The 25,538-nt window shown below is 45.6% G+C and overlaps 1 protein-coding gene and 1 long non-coding RNA gene across 2 annotated transcripts in view; one reads left to right on the top strand and one right to left on the bottom strand.

The window, feature by feature from the left end:
• The window catches only part of MAEL (maelstrom spermatogenic transposon silencer), a 1,192,885-nt gene extending 1,182,285 nt beyond the window's left edge, over window positions 1-10,600 (bottom strand). Inside the window, exon 1 of the mRNA XM_078656687.1 lies at window positions 10,270-10,600. Coding sequence (XP_078512813.1) covers window positions 10,270-10,401 — 132 coding nt within the window. The 5' untranslated portion in view covers window positions 10,402-10,600. The remainder of the gene's footprint in view (window positions 1-10,269) is intronic.
• Window positions 10,601-11,059: 459 nt separating this feature from the next.
• Window positions 11,060-25,538, top strand: part of LOC144771492 (uncharacterized) — a 39,977-nt gene continuing 25,498 nt past the window's right edge. Inside the window, exon 1 of the long non-coding RNA XR_013599311.1 lies at window positions 11,060-11,221. This is a non-coding gene — a long non-coding RNA (uncharacterized LOC144771492). The remainder of the gene's footprint in view (window positions 11,222-25,538) is intronic.

The following is a 25,538-nucleotide window of genomic DNA, read 5'->3' as shown; positions in this document are numbered from 1 at the left end:
GAGGCGGACTCTCTGGGTTCTGTCGGAGAGGAACGAGGTGATCCAGTCCAGGGCTTTTCCTTGGATCCCAGTGTTGTGGAGGCGGGTTATTAGGGTGCGATGGCAGATGGTATCAAAGGCGGCTGAGAGGTCTAGGAGGATGAGGGCGGTTGCTTCACCATTGTCAAGCAGGGTCCTGATGTCATCGGTGGCTGCGATGAGGGCGGTCTCGTTGCTGTGGTTGGCTCGAAATCCGGACTGGGATGGGTCGAGGGAGTAGTTTGCCTCGAGGAAAGCGGTCAGCTGTTTGACGGTCTTCTCGATGACTTTTGCAGGGAAGGGAAGAAGAGAGATGGGGAGGAAGTTCTTGAGGTCTTCAGGGTCCGCTGTGGGTTTCTTCAGAAGGGCGTTGATCTCTGCGTGCTTCCAGCTCTCTGGGAAGGTGGCGGACGTGAAGGAGTTGTTTATGACGTTCCGGAGGTGGGGTGAGATGATGGTGTTGGCTTTGTTGAATATGTGGTGAGGGCATGGGTCGGAGGGAGAGCCGGAGTGGATGGTGTTCATGATGTGGGTGGTGTCTTCAGTGCTGACGAGGGTCCAGGCGCTGAGGGTGGTGGTAGGGGGCATTGTTTTGGTGATTGGAGGCGGGTTCTGGGCACCGAAGCTATCGTGTATGTCGGCGATCTTGCGGTGAAAGAACGTGGCGAGGGAGTCGCAGAGGTCTTGCGACGGTCTGATGTCGTTGCTGCTGGCGCTGGGGTTGGAGAGCTCTTTTACAATGCTGAAGAGTTCCTTGCTGTTGTGTGCGTTATCCAGCCGCTCTTTGAACGATGTCCTTTTGGTGGTGCGGATCAGCTGGTGGTGTTTGCGAGTGGCATTCTTGAGAGCTGTCAGGTTTTCTGTCGTCTGTTCGTGGCGCCAGGTTTTTTCGAGAGTTCGGCAGGATTTCTTCAATTCTTTTAGGGCGTCGGTGAACCATGTGGCTTTCCTGTTGTTGGTCTTGCCTGGTCTCACGCAGTTTTCTCCGGTGCGGCGTGGGCTTCCGCCTCAAGGAAAACAGAATGCAGGCTGGGCTCCCGCTCAACCACAATGCAAGGTGGGCTCCAGCTGACAGAGTGGCACAAAGTGCGAGATGGGCGTGCTGGTCACTGCGCACAACTTTAAAACAAGCATTTGCAATGCAATATTACTCGAATTTACGCAAGACGTATCGCATTACAAATGGGAGTGCCAGCGTTTAAGAAGGCACAAACAAGAGTGGAGGAGGTGATGGGGGGGAGAGAAGTGACAAACTGCGGGAGGGGGCGGGGGAACACAGGGCAGAAAATAGTGTTGGAGTAAAGGGGCCAATAGACAGGGAAGGATACGAATGACAAAATGGCCGTCAGGAGGAGGGACTAACAAGCCAATTAAAAGGCAGTATTTACGATCTAAGCCAATCCAAAAGATGGGCGGACCTCTATAGTCGATACTGCATGTCTTGCAAAGCGATAGCAGCGCATTCGCGCTGCAACAGTAGGCAGGCCTAATAGGTGTGTAAACTTTCAAAAAAGTGCAGTAAGGTGTATATTTGATGCTTTTTCAGCATATATATGTTTACGCTGAGCCCAATCGTACTGGAGCAGAGTGGAGGAAAAGTTTGAAGCCGACCGGCCGACCAGCAGCAACGCGTGGCTCGAACCGGTGTGCCTAGCAGAATTGCCCGATATTTCTGCCTCTCTGCCACTGGGGGTCGGGCCGGACCGGGGGGGTGGGGGAGGATGGATTCAAGCACTGTCAGCTGGCCTGCCTGACAGCCCGCCCGTCGCCTGCTGTTGTCTGCCTGCCGCAGCCCCAGCCTATAGCTGTGCTTAGGGCGGGGGAAGCGCAGGAAAAGTGCGGGAGAAAGGTGCTGCCGCCGCTCCTAGCAGCTCTTCGGCCGCCAAGCCAGCCCTCCCCAGCCCTCGCCAGTCCTTGCCAGCACTCGGCCCCCGCGTCTGTCCAGGAACATACCAGGGTCAGCCCCAGTATCTGCAGTGCAGCCTGGCAGGGGGCAGGGTGGCCCAGCAGAAGAAGAAGAGGCACTCGGAAGCGCCCCAGAGAGCCCTGTGGGGTCTGGGGACGACAAGCGGCCAAGTTAAGGCGGGGCAGCGGCAGAGAGGAGCCAAAGAGGAGCCCAGGAGCACAAGAGACTGACTGACATCAGCCAGACCACAGCCTCAACCTCAGTACAATCCAGCCCTGCCCTGCCCAGCCCAGCCCTGCCCTGCCTAGTCCAGCGGGCAGCAGGGGGGGCAGTTGCAGTAAGGAGCGACAAAAGCCGCAAATTCAGCCCAGGGTTTCAGCAAGAGAGGCCGGATTCAGTAAGTACTTTCTACACCTCTTCAACTTTTGACATCCTGTTCAGAAGTGCACCCCCCATCATCTTCCCAGGGACCTCTCTATTTATAACATCCACAATATCACCTTGATCGGGCCTCTCATTTTCAGTTCTACTGCCAAATTTTACGCAACGAGGGAATAATACTCCATCACAACCCCTACGCCCAGTACCATAAGCGGGATAGAGGTAGAGTCAGAATTTATACGGGAAATGAGATCACGGAAAATCCGCCAACCGGTGGTAAACAAAAAATTTTTAAAAAAAGGGAAATGCAACCAAGGAAGCCATTCTGCCAATTAATATAGGAACCCTGCAAAGTCCCGGGGAGAGGTTGGTCCCAGCACCAACTCCTGAACCAACGTTGAACACCAGAAGGAAAACCGGTCTCTTAGAAATATTTCTATCTAAAGGATCCAATGGCGGCGATTTACGCACCAACAGCTGAGGCTAATAAGTTGCCAAGCTCCATCGTGCCACTCAATGCACGGTTCGCTCGGGCAAAAAGCATGACGAATATAAACAACGACCCAGTAGGGAACGTACCAACAGCCAAGGCTTGTTATTCTCCAAGCACCAACGTGCCACTTAATGCACTGTCTCCTTGGGCTAAATGCATGATGAAACCGAATAACGTCCCAACAGGGTCTCAAGTTCGGCAGCCTCAATTGATACACACATCTCAGACAAAGTCGGCACTAGTCACCGCCCAAGTGCATCAGCCAAAAAGTCCCACTGCTGTAGAGGATTCAACGAGATGCAGTTGAAAAAAAAAAAAAGAAGAAAAAGAAGAAGGACAGCACTGAGGATCTCTTCTCAAATGCAAATTGTGTGAACCTGAGCAAAAACAAAAAGCATACCAACTGCAGAGACAGCTGTAGTAAAGGACTTCACAAAGGAACCCAAGGAATCCAGGGAGGAAACTTCTAAACTTAGTAATCCTTCTGTGTTGCTCATACAAGAGGTGGATCCATGGCTAAAACCTCTTTTTCTATCAAACGACTCCCAATTCGAGAAAATTATGGAATCAATAACCAAGTATAAAGATTCCCAAGGGAGAGCCCCACAAACAGAAACGGGTAACAACGATCATCCGACCAGTCCGGGAATGATGGTTTCCACACCTCATAGCTCCTCGGCAAACGGAGACCAACAACGGCTAGTAATGGACGATAGTAGTATTATGCTAATAAACAAATCCACACTAACCACACCAAGCCGATTACAATTTCTTCAGTGAACACAAGGGACTTGGAGTCCGAGGACTCGCGTCAACCCCAAAAAGATCAGCTACCCACTCCATGGACTAAATCCCTGTTAAGCACCTTAGAGCAAGCAATAAGGGCGCTGAATTATCAATCGGACAAAATAGAGGTCCAGATTGACCTTATCAATTTAATTGCTGGCCACATTTCAGGCATAAATGCAAAACTGGACTCACTTTCGTCTCTTTTAACCAATAGGGGGAAATTAGAGCCACATACTCCCCATGATAAACAACAGTTCAGCTGTGACTGCGGGAGCATAATCGAGAAGTTGGCAAGTCTCCCGGACATCTTAAAGGATATCCTAGGGGAGGTAAAAAACTTGTATCAGTAATCAGGAGAAGGATCAAATCAGGCCACGTCGCCAAACTTAATGAGTAACCACGCTCAAGGACTCACAAGAAGTACAGCAATAGATGACCAAGAACAAATAGCAATTGAAGAAAATTTAGAAAGATCAATCAAAGGAACAGAAGCAACTCAGACCACCAATAAGTCCCTCACAGAGGGTAAGCCAACAAAGAGACAAAAGAAAAGGGCAAGGAAAGCCAGACTAAAGTATAAAAAGCAAAAAAACAGACCAAGGAAATATCTTCCCCATATTTAAAATGAATACTCCCCATGTAAGAAAAAGTAATTCACTGAACACGCTGCCAGGGGGAGAGGACGGATTCAATGCATCACCTTACAAGCACATTCCAGCAACTTCATCAAGGGAAGGATGTTTGATTTCTGGAGCAACCATCACCCCCTCCTCACATCAATGCAAAACAAGCCAATCCTCCCCCGCAGACCACGACCAGCAAAGGGCAAAAAGACAAGAATGGCGACAAGAAAAAACACAGTCTACCAAAGTCGCAGCCCATGGAGGAAGCTTGCATTTGAAAACAACACTAGCCCCGGTTGAAAACAGGTGTAAACAAAGTATGGATGTTGAAGATAACAATTGGGGAACAATGATCAGTAACGCACAGCAACCAATCACAGTATTAGAAAACAAATTGAACGAAACACAAGGAAACAAAAAAATAATATCAGAAAACAAATCTGAGCTAAAACACGTGAGAGTTACAGTCATTGATAAGGAGCGCAGATGTATGTTACTCCAAAGGGATTCAATCCTCGATTCAATAACAACAATCAAAACAGGATCAGCACACAACCCAAAAAAAAAAAAAAAAAAAAAAAAAAAAAAAAAAATCGAGGAAGTGAAGGAAGAGCGAGAGCAACAAGTTCCTTTTGCAATACGTGATACCAATGTAACTCATAATCCTCTGGCTCCCAAACCTGATTCCAAGCAACCACCTGAAGAGATTCAACACCACACAGTGCCTTTCGATTTAAAACTAACATTCATACCAGAATATTCAACAAAGGGGAGGCAGGACATCCTCAATCGAGGTAACCTGTTAAAATTGTTTAAAAAAACATCAGTACTCAATGAGATAACCTCCCAGGATCTGTTACCCGTCGAATTCCAATCAAACAGACATAACGCGGAAACGGAGGAATCAGTAACAACCTGGGCCTCAAAGGATCTGGTGGACAAGATATAATCTGCAAGACCACAGTTTGGATTATGGGGTATAACCAACCATACAGCGACACAAACGGCCAAGGTATCCCTATCCCTTACTAGATAGCTCACGTAATCAAAAAAAAGGAAAAGGCAACCAGAAAAAGTCAAAGTACTTGCTTGCGAGGCGCTCGGGCGTCCACGCCAGCATCCATAGACACAGGGAACAGGGTCATTACCCTGGAAAATACACAAAATACTGGACATCAAGGAATGGACAGGACGGATTGGTCATGGGTACCCATGGTACAGAGCAATAAACATACCTAACCCAGAGCCCAATTTCCTCATGGTAGAAAAAAGCGGAAGCAACTTCAGAAGGCAAAAAGGCCGCAAAGTGTCTCGATTTGCTCTTGGAATGTCCACGGTTTTCAAGAAATGGGTCAAGACCACGAAACGCTGACTTTCTTTCAACAACAAGATGTAATCCTGATCCAGGAGTCATGGAAACTAACGTCCACTTCAATCGCAGGGTTCAAAGAACATCACATATTTGCAGAAAGATTCTCAACTTTCGGGCATCCCCGCGGCGGATTATCAATATACGTAGCCCAAAAATACAACTGGGAAACAGAAGTTCTGGACGTAGGGTTTAATTGGTCCCAAGTGATCAGAATCACCAATAGGCCACCATCTGGGACTCAAAAGTGGCAACTTTTAGTAATTAACGTCTATATTAACCCCGATAGGAAGACCCAGAAAGAAAAACATGCAAACTTAAGATCTTTGCATCACTTTTATCAAATATATTATGTGCAATGCCCACTGCTTATCTCAGGGGACTTTAACCATGAACTCATAGGAAAAAACCAGGTAAAAGAAGACCACAGTGACCCGCGGCGGACAAAAATTAAAAACTACCCTTGGAGATCTGGGATTGTCAGTTTTAAATGGTAATACAAAGGGGGACAGGCGTCACATACTTGAGTGGCAAGGCCCAATCAATAATTGACTACACAATTATAAGCAATGAGCTAATCCCCAGTATTGAATCATTTCAAATTGACCAACGCTTAGAAAGCGATAATTTCCTCCAAATAATGAGAATGAATATTGCGCTCACCGGGGCACAAAGATTGACCTCTCTTTTACAGCACGCCGTAAAGTTCAACCTAAAAAATTTAAAATGGCGAGGAGGGGGATTGGAAAAGATTCAGGACGCAGCAAAAGTTTATACGTCCAATTTAGGTCCCCAACCGGAGGAAAAATGCATAACCAACTGGGAGCAGTTGATCCTGGACTTACTACACTAGTTTCCAGGAATGCCAGGGAATCCAAGATGCTTAAACACTAGGAAGGAGCCATGGATCTAAGAGCGGAAAAAAGAAAGGTCGCAAAGGAGGTCCGAGCACTTGCGGGGGCAAAAAGAACGGGTATCGTTCGAGACAAAGGAAAACTGAAGGAAGCAAGGACCATTTACAGGAATCACTGAGGATTGCGAAGATCACATACAAGGAAACGATCTGGAACAAACTACAAAGTGCGGGAAAATTGCCAAACAGCAGGGACTTCTGGGGTATCATCAATGATCTAAATAAAGGGGCAAGCCTCCAACAAGAAGCAGGGGTCGGAGCGGAAACTTGGGCCCTACACGTGCAATCTTTGTATTGTAATAGAGACCCTGGCCCCACTACAGGGTCATGGGAGACGGAGTCTGAAGAGGGGGGAGAAAAAAAAAAAAAAAAAAAAAAAAAAAAAAAATAAATCGGAAATAAGAGCTTGGATCACAAAGTAAACGAGAACGGGGAAGGAGTCAACGGGCCCTTTGAAATGGCCCATCTGGCCCCCAAAAAACAATTGAGAGGCATAATATCAAGAATAAAGACAGAAGGGGCAGCAGGCCCGAACGGGCTACCCAACGCGCTCTTCAAGCACAACCCGGACTTCTGGTCAGAGGTCTTAACACCCCTATTTAATCACATTTATAAACATGCAGACGTCCCCACCTCCTGGAAAGGAAACATCATTCATCCGATATTTAAACAGGGAGACCATTGCAACCCAGCAAATTATAGGTTGACATCCTTAATAGATGTCGAGGCCAAGCTCTACGCCTCTTGTATTATATCACAGCTACAAGACTGGATAGGAGATATAAACATAATCCCCAAGTTTTAAACAGGGTTCAGGCAAAGGATGGGAACCATAACAAACTTAGCCTGCCTGTCACTCCTAATGGAAAAAGCTGTAAGCAAGGGATCGCGACTCTATGCCTGTTTTATTGATATAAAGTCAGCGTTTGACCGGGTGAGCAGAGAGCGCCTGTGGGCAAAGTTAAACAGTTGGGGCCTGCCGAACCAACTTTTAAAGACCATTATAGCCCTATTGAACAACACTTGGGCAAGAGTGAAACTAGGTAACGGAGGCAGTACAACCTCGAGCATTACAACGCATCAAGGCCTCAAACAAGGCTGCGTGTAAGCCCCTAGCCTGTTTAACCTTTTCCTATCAGATATCAGTAAAGTTTTGGAAAGTGCTGAATGTCACCCACCGCTATTGGCCAATAAGCCTATATATTTCTTACAATATGCGGACATAGTAGTGCTAAGCAAAACACCTATTGGTCTACAAAGAGCAATAAATAAACTAACATATTTGAAACGGGAAATGTTGGAACTAAAAGCAAAAACCAAAGTTGTCAGTCTAGTAGAAGCAAAAAAGATCAAGTACAAATGGACGGCGAACGGGGTAAGGGTGGAAGAACTAGGATCATACAAATACCTCGGTATTATAATAAAACAAGGACTAAAACACAAGGAGCATAAAGCAGTAATAAAAGCTAAAGCCCAATCGTTAATTTTTGCTTACCGACTATTAAAATCCAAACTGGACTGCCCTAATTACAAACATCTTTTGAAAGTCATGGCTGCCCAAATCCTGCCCACCCTGTCTTATGGCCTAGTTACTTGGTGTGGCAAGGAGGCTGATCTATTAAACGACCTACAGACAAAGATCTACAAGGCTGTCTTCAACCTGCCAAAATCCGCCTCGCATCGCAAGTAAGGCTTGAATTTGGACTGCAAAATAAGAAATTCCGGAGCATGAGCGGCTTCGTGAAGCTCTGCCACAAATTCCACTCAGCCGACCCAGAGACCATGGACTGGCTGTGCTGGGACGAAATTAAACAACAGACTGACAGTAAAACCCGAGCGCCTGGGGAAGGCACCTGAAGATCTGTTTGACAGAGCTCGATTTAGAATCAGCGTGGAAAACCAGGACAGATAAAGCTGGTTTAAGTAGATCAGCCAATGAGGCAGCAAAAAGGAAATCCTTCCTGGAGGATAAAAATACACTTGCAAAACGCCGGCATGGGTGGACCAGCCTCACCTCCTTTGCAGTACTTAAACCTCAAGTATATCTCTTTTCTCACTTCAGCGGGTACTTAAAAAGAGCAAATATAGACTACCGGATGGGAATGTGTGTCTCAAAAGACTTAGTACCCTCCTGGAAACACACATCAAACAGAGCAATGTCGTCTTTGTGGATATAAAACCGAATCCTTATCCCACTTTCTTTGTGTATGTCCAGCAGTTATGGCCCAGAGGCGACGGTATTTGAAATCCATTTTCAACTAACTGAAAATTCGAACTTGCAGACACGCAGTAACAAGTTGGCTGGGAGGCTCTTCCATAATTCTGGCCTGCCGGGGAGTAAAATTCCTGGCAGAGGTAAGAAAATGCTTACTGCAAGTTGAACACGGAGGAGGAAGGCCACCCTGATTCTGGGAGTCTCATGAAAATTTACAGATTGAACTTAAAAGCAGATCGAGATCTCATAGAGAGGACATGAGGCGGCCTTGACCAATACTTTTAAAATTGCATTTTATAATACCTTTTAAGCTGTGTTGTATAATGAGCAGGAAATTGTAATCGTTTTTATACTGCTATTTTTTATCGTGTGGAAATTGTAATACATTTTAATTAATAATGCAATAAACCTTTTTTATATGATGCATGTTAGTACAATACTGTCATCAAGGTAGATTAAAAAAACAAAAAGCATGGATTAAGATTTAACAAGACAGTTCAAACACAATATGTTTTCAAATAAAGACAAGAACTAATAGTTTTCCAGAAAGGTAAACATTCTTCCTGATACAATGTTTACTTTACACCATAAAAGAACTAAATAAGTGAGATAACTTAGTGCAACATTATAGTCTAATAAGTCAAACCATTTTTTGTGGATGTGGCATTCTGAACTCGCATATCAAATTTGAGGTGCTTTCATAAAAGAAAGATTTATTAAATGAAAATAATTGGCTAAAAATCACAATTTAGTTAGAATGAGGTAATCCAGATTTTCTGGTTCCGTTATGTATAATCTATGTGTATTTTTTATGCTCTCCTTTTTTTCTCTCAACTGTTAAGGTTTTGTTTTTCTCTCTTTGTGTGTGGTTAGAGCGAGGGTGGCAAGCAGCAGCCGCTTGAAAGCTCGGCTCGTTGTGGGCTCGAGGTGAGCCAGACTCGGTCAGGTTTCAGCCTCAAGCTCTCAGCAGCTCGCCCATCTTCAGCAGTCGACTCTCCCTTCATTTTGAACCAGCCTAAAATTACACAGATACTGTATTAAGTGTGTAGGGGTTATGAGCCTCAGGAAGGGCAATGCAGGCGCACGGGGCTTGTGTATCTAGGAAATGAGGAACGGTCGGGGGAGGGAAACTGCATAGAGAGTATAGGAAAAGTGATAGTCCGTATCAAACTAGGGAACAAGGAAAGAGATGTACGACCAAATCCACGGCCATGGGGGATGCTAAAAGAAGGGGGCGCAGGCCATGCAACAGGGATGATGACGTCTGGGGTTTGAGACACTACTTGCGGGGAAAGGTAGGTGCTCGTGCCTAGGTCATGGTAAGTGGGTAATGGAAATTGGTGAGAACGTTGGAGATCCTCGACATATAACATGGGGAGAGAGTCTGAGACCCTGGAGAAAAGTGTTAACTTGGGGATGGGAATCAACTGGTAGGCCAAGCAGGAAGGTAAACATGAGACAGAAATATTGGAATGAATTTGCTAGCAGCAACAAGGCCATAACCGTGTCAACGGGAAGCGGAAGTGTGAAGACCCCCAAAAACGAGAACGCCAGCCACTCACCGCCCAGTCGGCGGAGCAATGCGGAACAGCATCGCGCACCCCGGACACGGGCACTCCGCGCCGCCTAAGCTCCGGTAACTTTTCCAGCACGAAGAAGAAGTATGCGTTGCGCGTCTGGCGTTTGTTGGGCATGGCGGGCTCCGTAGGGTGGAAAGCTCTTAGGGGAGGACGGCAGAAGGCACCTTCGGGAAACGGGCGCAGCACCAGCTACGACGTAAGATGCGAATCCGACAACGCACAAGTTCGAACAGCGCACGTGACCTGCAGCCAATCACAGCAGAACAACCACGCCGACGGTTCCGCGCTCGTGCCCGCCCAAGCGCACGTTACGCTCCTGACCGGTTTCTCGGCGGGGTAGTTTTACAAAATGGCCGACCCCGTCACTCTAATGTGATGTCATCACGCCTAGTGCTTGTTCTGATTTGTAAGAAAATAACAATTTTTATCAACTTTAGCTCAGAGGTGTGCGATATAAAGATTTGCCTAGAATTCTCAACATTTGATCTTTTTGTTCGTAAAAATTGTGTGTTTTTGTCGAGATTTAATTGTCACCAAGGTCGAACTGGCACTGAAAATAGGTCCTGGTAGATAAATAAACCTGGCCATCATCAGTGAATCATATAGTGAAATAAGTGGCCCACAGTTGTTGTGTTATACCTACTGCTCGGCCAGTGTGACTGTGATGAGAGAATGTTGATGAGTGGAATGTTGGTGAGTGTGTGTCAGTTGGTGGATGGGCTGAGCAGCAGGAAGGCTGGTCCTGGTGGGGTTCTATGCTGTAACATCCTACTTGGAATACATTTACATGGAAACTACTTGGACCAGATCTATTTTTATTCACTACTTTTTGGCGACGATTTTGAAAAGAACCTGCGTATTACGCCTAGATGATGGAGGCTTTGACAATTGGAAACATTTACTGCAGAAATTTGAAACCTGTAAAAACTTCAAGGTAAAGGAACTTCTTATGTAACTAGCTACTGCGTATTTTAAAGCAAACTGCCACTCCTGAGCCCCACCAGTGACCTTGACATTGGTCGCCCATAACCCAACTGTGCCCGTGCTTGCTGTGTCTTTCTTCGCTGTGTGGAACCAAGCTGTTGTGTGAAGCCGCGTTTTGGGACATTTTACTCCACCTTTATGTATGCTTTTGGGTCACTTCAGCTTGCTGCCTGTCTCTGCGGCACAATTTGGTCATGTTTTCTTCCCTTGACAGTTTTGTCTGTGTTCCCAAAGCCCGTGAAGTTAGGAGCTACTAATGGGAGGACTTCTCACTGTCTGTGTCCAAAACCCCAAGTATTGGGTGCTGTCCACAGAGCTATTCTCATGTGTGCACCCAGGAAGCGCATCTTGACCCTTAGTCTCTCTTATTGTGTGTCTTGGAATAGGAGTCCCTGACGTGCTATGGAAATTTTTGTCCTAAACCCCTGTATTACGGTCTATTGGGGACCATTTTCAAGCACTTTTGTGCCGTTTTTGGTACACTTTGAGGGTAAGTTTTTTTTTTCATTTCATCATGGTCCTTGGCAGCCCCTGGACTAGTGACAGTTTAACCACTGTTGGTACGGTTTGAAAGAGCGCGTGTCATTCTCAGTGCACGCAGGTGCATGCAACCTTACCTGTTCCCTGGAATCTTGCTGAGTCTTCCGCGGATCTCTTCTTACGTTGTTGCTTCCACACAGCTTAAAGCTGCTGAGGGACGCCCTGCTGCACCAATGCGCAGTGACCCATCCATGAATTTGAATTTGAATTTTAAAATATTTGTAGAGCGCTCTTATACCGGAACGGTTTCATGGCGCTGGATAGCTGTGGATCAGTGGAGGCGGAGAGGAGGACTAGGCTGCTACAGATCTGGAGAACAGAAAGGTCTTCAATTGCTTGCGGAATTCCAGATAGGAAGGTGACGTCCTAAGAGCAAATGGGAGTGAGTTCCAGAAGGATGGAGCCAGCACTGCAAATCTGGCCCCCCCGGACTTCTGTTTCCTGAAGCGTGGAACAGACAAGAGTGCCAGATGAGTGGAACGAAGTTCTCTGGAAGGGAGATAGGGGGAGATGGCTTCGCACAGGAAGACAGGGGCGGTCCCTGATCTAGCCTGATAGGTGATGCAGCCTAGTTTGAAAAGGGCCCTCTCCCTCACTGGGAGCCAGTGGAGAGACTGCAGCAAGGGGGTCGTGTGGTTGAACCTAGGGAGGCCAAAAATCAGGCGGGCCGCCTGATTTTGAATCAATTGGAGTCGGCGGATCAGGTAAGCCGGCGCACCGTTGTAGATAACATTCCCATAGTCGAGGCGCGAAAGCACCATGGCCATGAGAATGAGTTTGAGTGCAGCGGCGGAAAAGAAACGAGAAACCCTCCGGATGATCCGGAGGGAAAAAAAGCAGGCAGACACAACTGAACTGGTCTGCGTATGGAGGGTGAGAAGGGGGTTGATGAATATGCCCAGGGTTTTGACTTTAGGAACTGGAAGGGGGGGAGGGCCAAGTGACGGAGGCCAGAAGGAAGGAGACCAGGGACTGCAACCACCCCCCGTCAGGACCAATTCGGTCTTGTCCGGGTTTAATTTGAGGTGGTTGCAGTTCATCCACCCTTGGATAAAAAGCATAACCTTCTGGAAATTGGAAGAGGAAGAAGGGGAAGAGGAAAGGTTGAAAATAAGTTGGAGGTCATCGGCGTAATTAAACACCGAGACCTCCATCTGCTGCAAAGAAAAAATGAGGGGTGAGATGTATAAATTAAATAACAGGGGGGACAGGGAAGAGCCTTGTGGGACTCCGCAGGTCACCCTCCTAAGAGGGGCCGTGAAGTTAGCAAGATGAACAGCCTGCTCCCTGTCCGTCAAAAAGGAACGGAGCCAGGCAAAGGCCGTGCCCCCGATGCCCGCCGCTTGGACACGGGTCAACAAGATGCCATGGTCCACCGTGTCGAACGCAGCGGACAGATCTAACAGGACTAGAGCCTGTGGTCGGCCAGTATCAATGCCCTCCCTTAGTTGGTCCATCACCGACACAACTACCTTCTCGGTCGAATGCAGCGGGCGGAAACCCGCCTGGCGGGCGGAGAGGCAGCCCGTGGATTCTACAAATGCTGCCATCTTGTGTTTACTGACTGCAGTGTGGTTCTCTGAACGTCGGTTGCAGCATTTGTTTCCTGTTGTGGACCAGCAATGAACACTGGACAAGAGAGATGTTGTCAAAGTTTTATTTTTCATTCACAATTCGTTCATGGTGAAGGTAGAATTTTTTTTTTCGATATGTTCTTGTCCAACAGAGAGTTTGCTTCTGTGTCTATTTTGGCTGTGCTATCCATGAATTTACCGGAAATGGTTCAGAGTACCTCTGTACCTGTTTTCATCAGGAGAGTCATTTACCAAGTCTTATTGTGCTTCGGGTGAGAGTTCGCTCACCACAGTGCAGTTTTTTTTCTTCTTTAGCTGCTCACTGGAACTTGGATATTCCTATTTAAAGTACGCTGTGGTCCCACTACTTCTTCATAACAGCTGTGCCTGGAGTCTGTGCTGTACTTCGGGTGAGGAGTGTAGTACCAGTTTCTTTAACTTTGTTTTTATTTCAAATGCTCAATGCTTTACTGTTTTGCTTGTTGTGATTTTCTTCTAGCATGTTTCAGAGTATTTACTGTGTATTGGTACTTTCTCATTTCTTCAGGTCACTTGATCCATTGCCTTTCGTTTTTTATATATTGTTATTTGCTATGCTCTTTTTCTTAATTTTGTTGTGGAGAGTGCTGTTTTATGCTTTGGGTTGTACTCTACTGCTTTGTGAGGTGTGTCCTTGATTCTGAATTGCAGCGTTTTTTTTTTACTGCAGTGAGTGGTGTTCCTTGAGGTGTATTGCCTGAGACGTGGAGTTTGTCAGGTGTATTGCTATTTTCCCTAATTTTTTTATGGATTTTGAGTTGTGCCTGTTTACTTGTTCCCTGTAGAGGACCTTCCCTAACTTCGGGTTTGGGTGAAGGGCTAAGTTGAAGCCGTATTTTGATGACTGTGCCTTCTTGCTAATGTTTGCTACTTTCCCTTACTTACGTGTTTCGGTGTTGAGTTGTGCAGATTTACATGTTCTCCGTGGATGTTTGTTTCCACACGTACCACCCTTACTTCGTGTTTGGGCGAAGGGCTAAGTTGAAGCCGTATTACCTAGAATGAGTGTATTCTTAATGATTGCTGTTCTTACATTTTATTGGGTGTTGTGTTGTGCATTTTCACATGTCCGTGTGGCGCGCCTTTCCGCACATACCGCCCTTACTTTGGGTTTGGTTGAAGGGCTGAATTGAAGCCAGATTTTCATGAATGAGTGTTATGTTTCTAAGTGATTGGTGTTCATATTTTGACTATGATGTTGGATGTGGAAATTTGTTGTTTCTTTCTGGGTTTGTGTGGGTTTTCTTCTTTTTTCCACCCTTTCCACCCATGCTTTGGGCTTGGGTGAAGGGCAGCTGTGATGTCGTTGATTCAGTGTGGGGTGCCTTTGCACACTTTCCATCATGCTTCAGCTTGGGTGAATTTCTGTTGTGTGTTGATTCGTTTTCTTCTACACCTTGTGGTTGGCACGCTGTTTACTTTTCTCATGTTTGCCTGGCCAGATAGTATGTTTGAGTTATCTGGGTATGTTTGTGGTTTGTGGTGTAGTTGTGCATGTTTTTGCTGTGGTAGAAAGGGAGATGGTGCATGAGGGCATTCTTACTTGTGTTCCTTTTTCTCTCCTTCTAATTTATTTCCTGTGCATGATATTTTCCATCTTTTATCTTAATCCTTTTGCGGTTGGATTGTTGTTACCTTGCTTATTTGGGGCAATGGTTTTGTTATCTTCCTGTTGCATGCTATTGTTCCTATGCCATCCTTTGCTTGCTTCAGACTTCATTGTTATTCCTTTTAGTCTTTCTGTATTTAATATAAAGAACGGAGATGTGTTATACCTGCTGCACAGCCAGTGTGACTGTGATGAGAGAATGTTGATGAGTGGAATGTTAGTGAGTGTGCAAGTTAGTTGGTGGATGGGCTGAGCAGCAGGAAGGCTGCTCCTGGTGGGGCTCTATGCTGTAACATTTTACTTGAAATAAACTTACACGGAAACTACTTGGACCAGATCTACTTTTATTCACTACAAGTTGCTAATCAGTGCAGTTTTGAACTTGTAAAGACAGGCTGACACCAAGGTGCCAAGTACCATGCATCAGGAGTTCATAGCTGCCAAGGTTTCAGATTGCTATGTGTGACAATTTCATAATGTTATTGTAATTAGGAGGGGCATTTCAATGACTATGAGTGACACTTTCTCGCGAGCAAAATAAAGCAATGAAAAAGAGGGATAAATATCAGAAATTACACCCATTTGAGCATCAAGAAACACTTAAAAGACCTTAAAACTGCAGCACAGCAGGGATATTCGACCACATTGCCCTATATGCGGACTATGTTCTCTTCTTTCTTTTGGAGACGTATCGGACTGGACCTCAGCTACTCCATATAATGCAAATATTCAGAGAGACCTCTGGACTATTTATGAACACCCACAAATCTATACTGTGGCCTCTACGGAAGGAATCGGAGATGGGTGCTTGAGCTGGGGAGCTAACTCTAACCGCAACTGGGTTTAAATATCTTGAGATCTACCTCTCGTCATGCCAATCGGTATCGTGGGAGAAAAATATTACCCCAGTCTGGACACGCTCCCTGCCAGAGATGAAGTTGTGGGTACACATTCCTCTTTCAATTCTCGGGAGATCGGCAATTTTTAAAATGGTGTCACTCCCTTGTCTCCTTTATCACCGTTCAAAATGATCTATTCCAGATTCCACCCGCCTGGTTCCGTCAGATTAATTCAGGGCTGTGCTGTGTTCTTTGGGCCGACCAAGCCGTCAGAGTTGCGCTAAAAACGTTCTTCCAATCCACGTACTGTGGAGGGATAGAGAACCCCGACATCCAATCGTATTATGCAGCATCTCATCTCTTGGTTTTAAATGATTGGTGGTACTGAAATAGAAATGATCCGGGGTATCGAGTAGAACAATGGCTGATGAGTTACACACTACCTCACTTACTCCTACATAAAACAAGTGAGCTTCGAAGTCATCTGTTTGCAAAACATGTGGTCTTCTGGGAGTAGAGAGATTTGTTGCACAGAATGTGGTGTTGGGGACGACTGAAGGGAGAGATGCCCTTCTGGCAAATCGGTCTTCTGCCACAGATGTCCACCCTATCAGGGTTTCGGGACTGGGATGCTATTGGCATTTCTACCCTGGTTGTCATTATGCATGGTACTACTCTGAAGTCCTTCCTGGAGCTCAGGACGGAAATTGATATGCCACATTCACAATTCTATAAGTATCTGCAATTTCGTCAAGCCCTCTCCCCATATATTATACACTTGGAATCTCTACCCCATAGAAGCCAAGGTATTCATTGGTGATTTCGGAGACCATAAGATCACAAAGATAAATCAATCCCTGGTGACAAATCTCTCCATTCCACTTGACTCACTCCGGGAGAAATCACAGGTAGATCTTGGTCCCCTCAATAACGATGATTGGACAGAGGTGCTAGAATCCCTGCAGGGTGTTGCAATCGCCGCTCACCTAAGGCTCATCCAATTCACATATTTGCACAGCACCTATTTTACCAGACATAGGCTGTGGAGGGCGGGACTGATACCCCCCCCCCCACCACCTGCCTGTGCTAGCGCAGAGGGCACATTTATGCACACAATTTGGGAATGCACATTACTCAGTAGATTTTGGCGGGAAGTCACAACTTGTTTATCGGTGTTGGGGTGAGACATACCCTTATCTCCAAAGCTCACCCTACTGCATATCACAGAAGAAATAGGTGATAATATTTGTAAAAGGCATCTGTTGTTCTTGGGCCTCATCCTGGCATAAAGGGACATAGCTAAGGTATGGAAGGCCCAGATTCCACCCAGGCTGGGAGCATGGAAGGCGGGTCTTAATTGGTGCATGGGTCAGGAGCAACCTATATTTAAGGTGCAGGCTGCCCATAGAAGCATCCCAAAATTTGGAAACGATGGGCATACTTCAGAGGTCTTGTTTTGGATCGCCCCTCCCCTGCCACGAACCACAGATGTGGAGGTTTTGTGATCACAGAATCAGAGGGAGGGTAAAGATGCAAAGGACTATGCAATATGAAAATTGGCTTGATGGGTGTGGTGCATGGATCATTATACAGCACATACCACAATTGGTTGTAATGTTACCGGCTGATGTTTACAGGTTCGACATGTTCATGCTATTATATTGTAACTGTCTCTCCATTGTAAAAGGAGTATCCAGGTTGGATGCCATAATACTGACCACCTTTTATTGTTATTATCCTATCAGAAATGTGGATACACTATCTGCTGACTCAATAAAAATGTGTTTTGGAAAAAAAACCTGTAGCAAAGCACAAGAAATGAAAGGAAGGGTACTAACCGGAGACAGACTGCGTGACTGCAGTTCTCAGTGACAGGAACATTTCCCCCCACCCCCAAAATAAAACCAAGCATTTGAGTCCATGGAAAAAGCAAAATATCAGAAATGAGGGCCTTTAAAACAATAATAAGCTTCGGAAAGACTTTCACTTGCTGCAAAATCCCTGAATTGCAAAGTTACTAACCTACTGCCCCTTTCTAAGATGATTGTTACATGAAGGGGATCTGAGAGAAGCAAATTTCATATTTCAGGCTTGCAACAGGTTTGCCTTTTAAAAACCCCATGGAGGTAGAAATTGCACTTAGATGATCAATCTTGGCAATTAAGAAATACAAGAGTCATTAAATGTGAACTGTAACTGGTCCAAGTGTGATTTTGGCACCATGCACCGGCACCATGTGCGCTGTGCTGCCCAGTGTAGAGCGCGCTCTGTCATTAAACCAGTGTATCACGGTTTTGTTTAATTTTATTCACAGATTATCAATCTCTGTCGTAGGCGAACACTATCAGTTGAATGAAAATTGTCACCGACAATCAAGCTGAACCAGGCTCTCGTACGGTCCATGTGGTGTTTTGTCAGCAATGCATGTTAATGATCATTAACCATTTGTTTCCAGCAATGAGTACCCTATGGGGATCCCAGGGGTGGCACCTTGCCTATTGTTTTACGACAAAGCGCCTGCCCCACTGTGACCTTTTAGCATCAGTTGGCTCCAGGACAGCTGAAGGGGTGGGCAGCAGATTTGTTTTCCCTTTTCCGTGCAGCTTGGAGGTCAGAGGTTGCACTAACTGACCGGTTGGGTGTTTTTCCCCAAGTCCTGTGGGCCTGTTCTGTGCCTCAGCAGCCCCCCAGACAGAAAGCTGCCTCCCCAGCTGGATGAAACCAACTGCTTCGCCTGCCTCCAAGTTTGCAACCCCTCTGCAAGTAGCAGGTCAGGGATCTTCTAGTGAGCCATCCCATAACTCGAGCTGGCAGCTATAAGCATTACATTAGACAGTGGTTGGGACTCACGATGTGTAGTATGTTAACACTGCAGTAATTTAGAATAATGCTAGTATTTAAAACAACATACAAGGGCTGTTGCAGGCGCTCGTTGTATCCTGTAGTGAATGGTAGGATTTGTCTTCCGAATAACTCACAACTGAGCACTGAACACATACACATGCACATGTGTACTGGGGGTGCTGTTCGCCAATTTCTAGTAATATCCAACTCCAATATTTGTACAGTAACTCAGTTCATGCAACACTGGTGCTTTAAAGCGCAGCCCAGAATCAGCGCGCCCACTTTCATCCACCGCAAGGGTCTGACTGGCCTATACAGCAAACAGACAGTGCCAGAAGGGCTGGACTGACAGATATATGTGTGGTCCGGTTTGTAGGAGTTTGTTAACAGTTTTATAGCAGTTGGACAGGTTTTTATTGTTGATTTCCCTGATATTGCAACAAGCATTGCCGTAGCAAACACAAATGCATGTAATTTCGATACATTACTAAACACCCATACACCTTGACCTTAAAATTTCAAACCGGGCCTTATTTGCAAATGTTGGTCACTTTTTTACTTATCTGGTTCGCTATCTGGTTTGCTAATGGGGGCACTTTTAGCTGTGCCCGGGTCTATTTTATGTCCCAGTCCGATCCTGCCCACCACTGTTTCCGAGATGCCTAAATTATAGAATAGAATTAAACGGTATGTATTGTATGGGAGCCAAGAAGGCTCAGAATTCAAATTGACATAATGTCATAACACAGTACTCCAGCTGCAGCTACAAACATTACATTTGAACAGATAGCAGCGGGGACAGTAAAAAAACCTGCTCCCTCTTGTCCCCCAGCGTCACCAGTCCCAGTGTGGTAAATAAATAAATAATACCCTATTTTTGAATGTATAAATGAATAACAGATAGCTCAATAAATAAGAGTCAAAATTCGAGGTAGTAGGAGTTTCGCAGGTTTATTACAGCATAAAGGACAGGAACAGGACAACCTGCATAGGAATAGGATGGCAGGGCCCAGCAGCTGCTGGGGCTGGATCTGGGATGAGCGCGCTAGCATTTAATAACAATACACAAGCATATATAGTAAAACAGTTGCATTACAGTACATATGATAGGCGGAGCAGTGGGTGGAGCAAAAGGCGTGACGCGTAGCAGTCGCGAAAGATAAGGGTGAAAAGAGGTGTAACAGGGCGTATACATAGACATGTGATGTAAACGTAACAGAATATGTCATGAATGGGGCGGAAACCATGGAGGGGGCTACCTGAGGAGCCGGGACCTCTAACCTGATGGTGCGCGCAAACTGGCAATGACGTATCACTAGGAGAAGCTGGGGGCTATGAACTCTGTGCTAGGAGCAGAGACTGAAGTCTGGAGAGTCAGGGCGACATGTACCTAAGCAGTATCTAGTATCTGATGTTTAGAGAACATGTTGATATAAACTAGAAGTCAGGAGGGGAAAGGCTAACTTGATTCTAAGACTGGACCATGCATTATTCTACATGTAGTACGTGATGAAGAATATTAAATGACCATTAATACAGTATTTCTCTAACGTGGAGACGTGAAGGCTAGACAATGACGGAAACTATTGATGCGATTCAGTAGCTTAGGAATGCAGAGAAGGAGGACTGAACTGATAACTGGAACTATAACATACTTTTGGCAGACTCAGAGGCAGAGCCAGGCTGAACCGGGCACTGTGAGGCAGGAAGTAAGTGAAGGGTCGAGGATACAGGTGGGGGCTGTATCGCTCCTCAGCGAGGGCTCTAGGAGACAGGAGCTGAATCTGGTGTCCAGGCCCTTTTGAGGCCTAGAAACGGGGACTTTATAATGGAATAACGTGCATACTGAGAAACGTGGCAACGTAGCTTTACATAGACCTGATATTCGTAGTATTCACGAGAACTGGAAACTGGCATACTAGAGGTGGACACAACTATAATTGCGTCTTTAATCAAACATAGGGAATACATATGCATATTTAATCATGCACACATAACATATGATGGATGACACGTAGGGACACAAAACATGGCAAAATTTACTTTTCCACATTCCCTCCTTGTCACTACGTTTCCATCAGGAAACATCAATATTCATGATACCATCTATCATTTCATACAGTATCATTTGCTCGTCTCGAATTATCCTGGAACGGATTTTAGAACGGGGCTTGGGACTAGGAATACAAGAGGTAGCACAAATGCCGCAAATCGCAGGGCCACATTGTATACAGAGACAGCAGCTGAATATGATCGCTACTGCAATACCTAGAAAGGACAATATTTTCCATCCCCATGCGGAAATTATATTCCAGAACCAACCGGACCATGTCCAGGTGCCTGGATCTTGGTGTATCAGATGGGCAATTTTATGGAGTCTGGTTATAGCTGAATAAACAGACGGTGCGTTATTTGGAATGAAAATGCAGCAACTAGATCCGATGACTCTACAGGCCCCGCCCCTATCGGCCAGTATGACGTCAAGGACGAGACGATTCTGTAAAACGACAAATCTCATAGCAGATTGCTCTTCAGTTAAGTTACCTAGAGCAGAGGCAGTCTCATTTACTACAGCTTCGAGGGTTCTGGTTAACCTACGGATTAGCTTACTATTCTGGATAGGTCCTATAAAGAAGAAGAAACCTCTATTGAAATCTGTATACTGTTCTAGAGCAGTTTCAGTATAATCGACAATTGGGGACTCCCTTCTATGTCTAATGTGTACTAGATGTGTATTTCTGTGGTAATCAGGTGGGGCTAGAAAAACTGGTGGCAGTAGGAAGGCAATGTAACAGGTTCCCTCCCAATCGAGGGGCAGACGAACATATGCAGTTTGACCACAAATAAAATAAGAATGACGTGAAGCTTTGAAAATAGATTTCCCACTGTCACTATACTTGATAATAGTAGTACAATCACTGTGTCCTACATGTACAGAACCATTATTTCGGACACATAATTCACCTCTGACTGGCAGTACTGAAATAGCAGGTAAGTCTGGAGTAGTATCAGACTGAACATTCAAGACCATGAAATTCGAAGAATAATTACCTAAATTATACACTTCATTTTCTAGATCTAAACCTGTTCTGTGGGGGAGACCTTGCTTGTCTGGGAAACATGTACTGTTAAGAAAAGACATATCTGTTGAGGATGACGTTAACGTGGACCATGCTCCACACGAACCATTATGTGAAAATGGATAAGGAAAAAGTGGCAGAACTCCCTTCGGTATCTGGAAAGGGGGGAGTCGACCACACACCCAACAATTAGTGGCATTGCTGGTCTGGTGTGAGTAATGTAACATGCGGACAAAGGAATTATTTCGCATAGCGAGGCGGTAAGAGAGTTCATGAGGAGGCAGATCACTAAACGTGTGCTCTACTGTAGCATTAGCAGACATATTTACATGAAGAACTGGGAAATACAAGAAAAATGCATAACTGGTGCAGGAAATCATAATGCTGAGAAATAATATGAAACATAGAAAAACGATACATCGAATTGAGTTTTGACTAACTCTCTCACTATGGGGGTCTATTTTATACATGTCAGAAACAGTCTAACCGTTTCACCTAGGGGAGGACTTAGACAATCAAACTGACTGACTTATTTTACTAGACCGGAGTTTTAGCTTGTACTCCTGTTGTGGAGTTTTCTCTAACAGGGGAGGGGTTGTAGCAATGTCTTTTGCGGGACAGTCCTTGAGAACAATATTTTGGCAATCCTTCAAATCCTGGGAAATGTTCTTTAAGACGGGTTTCAGTCCATTAAACTGTTTTACATGAGAAAGGTGCACCCAGCCTTTGCGACCTTCCAACTTCACGGCTGTACGGGTGGTGAGGAGGACCTGTCGGGGCTCTTTCCAGCGAGGCTCCAGCGGACTTGATCTGTCAAAATTCCTCACCATCACCATGGATCCTGGAACAATTTCATGCGGTGCCACCTCGGTATTGTCTGGAAATGCGGCGGCAACCTGTGAACGACATGAGTTGAGGGCAGACATCAAGGAAGCTAGGTAATCTGTCAGCATATTACTTGAAACATCGGTAATACTTCGGGGTCTAGGAGTACCCCACATATTTGGGGGGCGGCCGAATACGACCTCATACGGGGACAGACCTGATCTGGAATGTGCGACCATGCGCATATAAAATAAAGCGACTGGCAGAGCTACTAGCCAGTCCACACCTTTCTCTTTACACACTTTGGCGATTCGGATTTTCAGAGTCTGGTTATGTCTCTCTACAAGACCGGCTGCTTCAGGATGGCGTACACAATGAAACTTCCACTGGTACCCTAACAACAGGGAAACATGCTTCATGAGTTCAGATGAGAATGGCTGGCCGTTGTCAGAATATACGACTCTAGGGAGTCCATAACGAGGGAAAAACTCACGAACCAACTGCTTGGCAGTGGTCGCGGCTGTGTAATCTGGGACTGGATATGCTTCTGTCCACCTGGACAAAGCGCATACAACTACAAGGACATACTTGAAACCTCGACATCGCTCCATCTGAATATAATCCATCTGGAGGACTTCAAAAGGGTGGTCAGGGGGCTGGAATCCACCTTGTTCCACCGGGACACTTTTACCTGGATTAAACTGACAACATATCATACAGGTACGGACTTTCTGCTTGGCTGCAGCTCGTAAATGCTTGTTGAACCAAATGTTCTGGATACTGTCTAACATAGCTTTTTCTCCTAAATGTGCTGGACTATGTGCGGTATTAATAATGACTTGAACCATAGAGTCGGGGAGAAACCATGTTGCTCTACCCTTCGTTAACCATCCTTGATCTGTCTGGACCCCTCCTTGTTCGGACCATTTTTTGATTTCATCGGGAGTAGCATGTAACTGGATATCTATGACATCTTGTGTAGGGTCCTTAACTGTCATGCATGTAATCGGATCTGGAGTGTGTGTCATGTTAACTGGAATGTTTGGAGTCTGTGCTGTAAACTTGGCTGTGCGATCTGCTAGATCGTTACCTTGGGAAATAATGTCAGTAACTTTCGTATGTGCTTTGCACTTCATGATAGCGATAGATGTCGGTAAATGTATGGCATCTAACAGAGCTTGAATAAGGAGACCATGCTGAATCTTGGTTCCATGAGAAGTCATGAAACCTCTCTCCTGCCAGAGCACTCCGAAGTCGTGTACAACTCCAAATGCGTAGCGTGAATCTGTGTAAACATTAACTTTCAATTTCTTGGCGTGTATGCAGGCTTGTGTCAGAGCAACTAGCTCTGCTGCTTGAGCGGACAGAGTATCAATACGGTGTGTTTCAATAACTTCAGTGTCAGTAGTCACTGCATACGCGGCGACTAGTTCTCCTGTACTTGTTCTCATACATGAACCATCCACATAAAGTGTTAGGTCGGGATCTGGTAACGGAATATCTGTCAGATCTTGTCTTGGCTTTGTCGTAATGTTAACTACTTCCACACAGTCATGTGTGGCAGAATTCGAAGTAACTGATGGTAACAATGTAGCAGGATTTAAAATGTTGCAGCGTCTGATTTCTATGTGTGGCTGGAACAGTGTCAATTCATAACCTGTTAAACGTGCAATTGTCAAGTGCTGAGTTTGTGTTCGGTTTAAAAGAACTTCCACGGAATGTGGAACTTGTACTGTCAAGGTATGTCCTAAGACTATGGAATCACTTTGTCTGATAGCTAGTGCTGTGGCTGCAACTGACTTGAGGCACGCAGGCAGAGCCTGGGCTACAGGATCTAATGTGCTCGAAAAATAAGCACAGGGCTTGTATTGTCCTGCTTGATCTTGTGTGAGAACAGATAATGCTGTACCTTCGCGTTCAGTGACGAAAAGTGTAAAAGGCTTACTGTAGTTCAGTGTTGCTAGAACTGGAGCTTGGCATAGGGCTTTCTTTAACTCATTGAAACTAAGTGTATGTTCAGATGTCCAAGGGAGAACAGTCGATACGGCTGCCTCCTGTGTCGTTAACTGTATCAGTGGCTTGGCTAGGAATGCATACTGAGGAATCCATTGTCTGCAGTAAGAAGTAAGGCCGATAAAAGCACGTAACTCCTTCTGGGTCTTGGGCTGAGGAAGACTCGCTATTAACTGGATACGGTCTGGTGTCAACTGCCTACCCCTCTTGGACAGTAAGTGTCCTAAGTAGACCACTTGCTGGACACAGAATTGAAGCTTAGAAGGGGACACCTTGTGCCCCATCTCGGCTAGGAAATACAAGACTGTAAGGGATGCTTGCTCGCAAGCACGTTCAGAACGGGCTGTGATCAGTAGATCATCGACATACTGGAGCAGGGCAGTGTCAGTTGGCATGTGAATGTTGTCTAGTTGTCTCTTGAGTGCTTGACTGTAAATACTAGGACTTTCTGTGAAACCTTGAGGAGCTCGTGTAAACATATAGCTCCTTCCATTTAAACAAAATCCGAAAAGGAACTGGCTGTCTGGATGAATAGGGACACTGAAAAATGCGTTCTTGAGGTCTATGACAGTGAAGAACGTGGCTTCGGAATCAATGGCTGTTAATAGGGAAGAGATGTCTGGGACAACTGGGTACTGAGGAATAATACACTTATTAAGCTCTCGTAGGTCAATCACTAATCGATATACTGGGGGTGCATTTGGATCAGTACGTTTCATGACTGGAATGATCGGAGAATTACATACATTGGAGTCAGTTTCTACAACCACTCCTTGAGCAATAAGCTCGTCAATAATTTTGGATAAGGCTGCTACAGCCTCAGGTGGCAATCTGTACTGTCTGATTCGTGGTAACACTACGCCTGGCTTGAGAGTCACACGATAGGGTGTGATTTGCATATAAC

This window comes from Lissotriton helveticus, chromosome 8 (assembly GCF_964261635.1).
Source record: "Lissotriton helveticus chromosome 8, aLisHel1.1, whole genome shotgun sequence".
Taxonomy (NCBI): Eukaryota; Metazoa; Chordata; class Amphibia; order Caudata; family Salamandridae; genus Lissotriton; species Lissotriton helveticus.
This window is presented reverse-complemented; position numbering and strand designations above follow the sequence as displayed.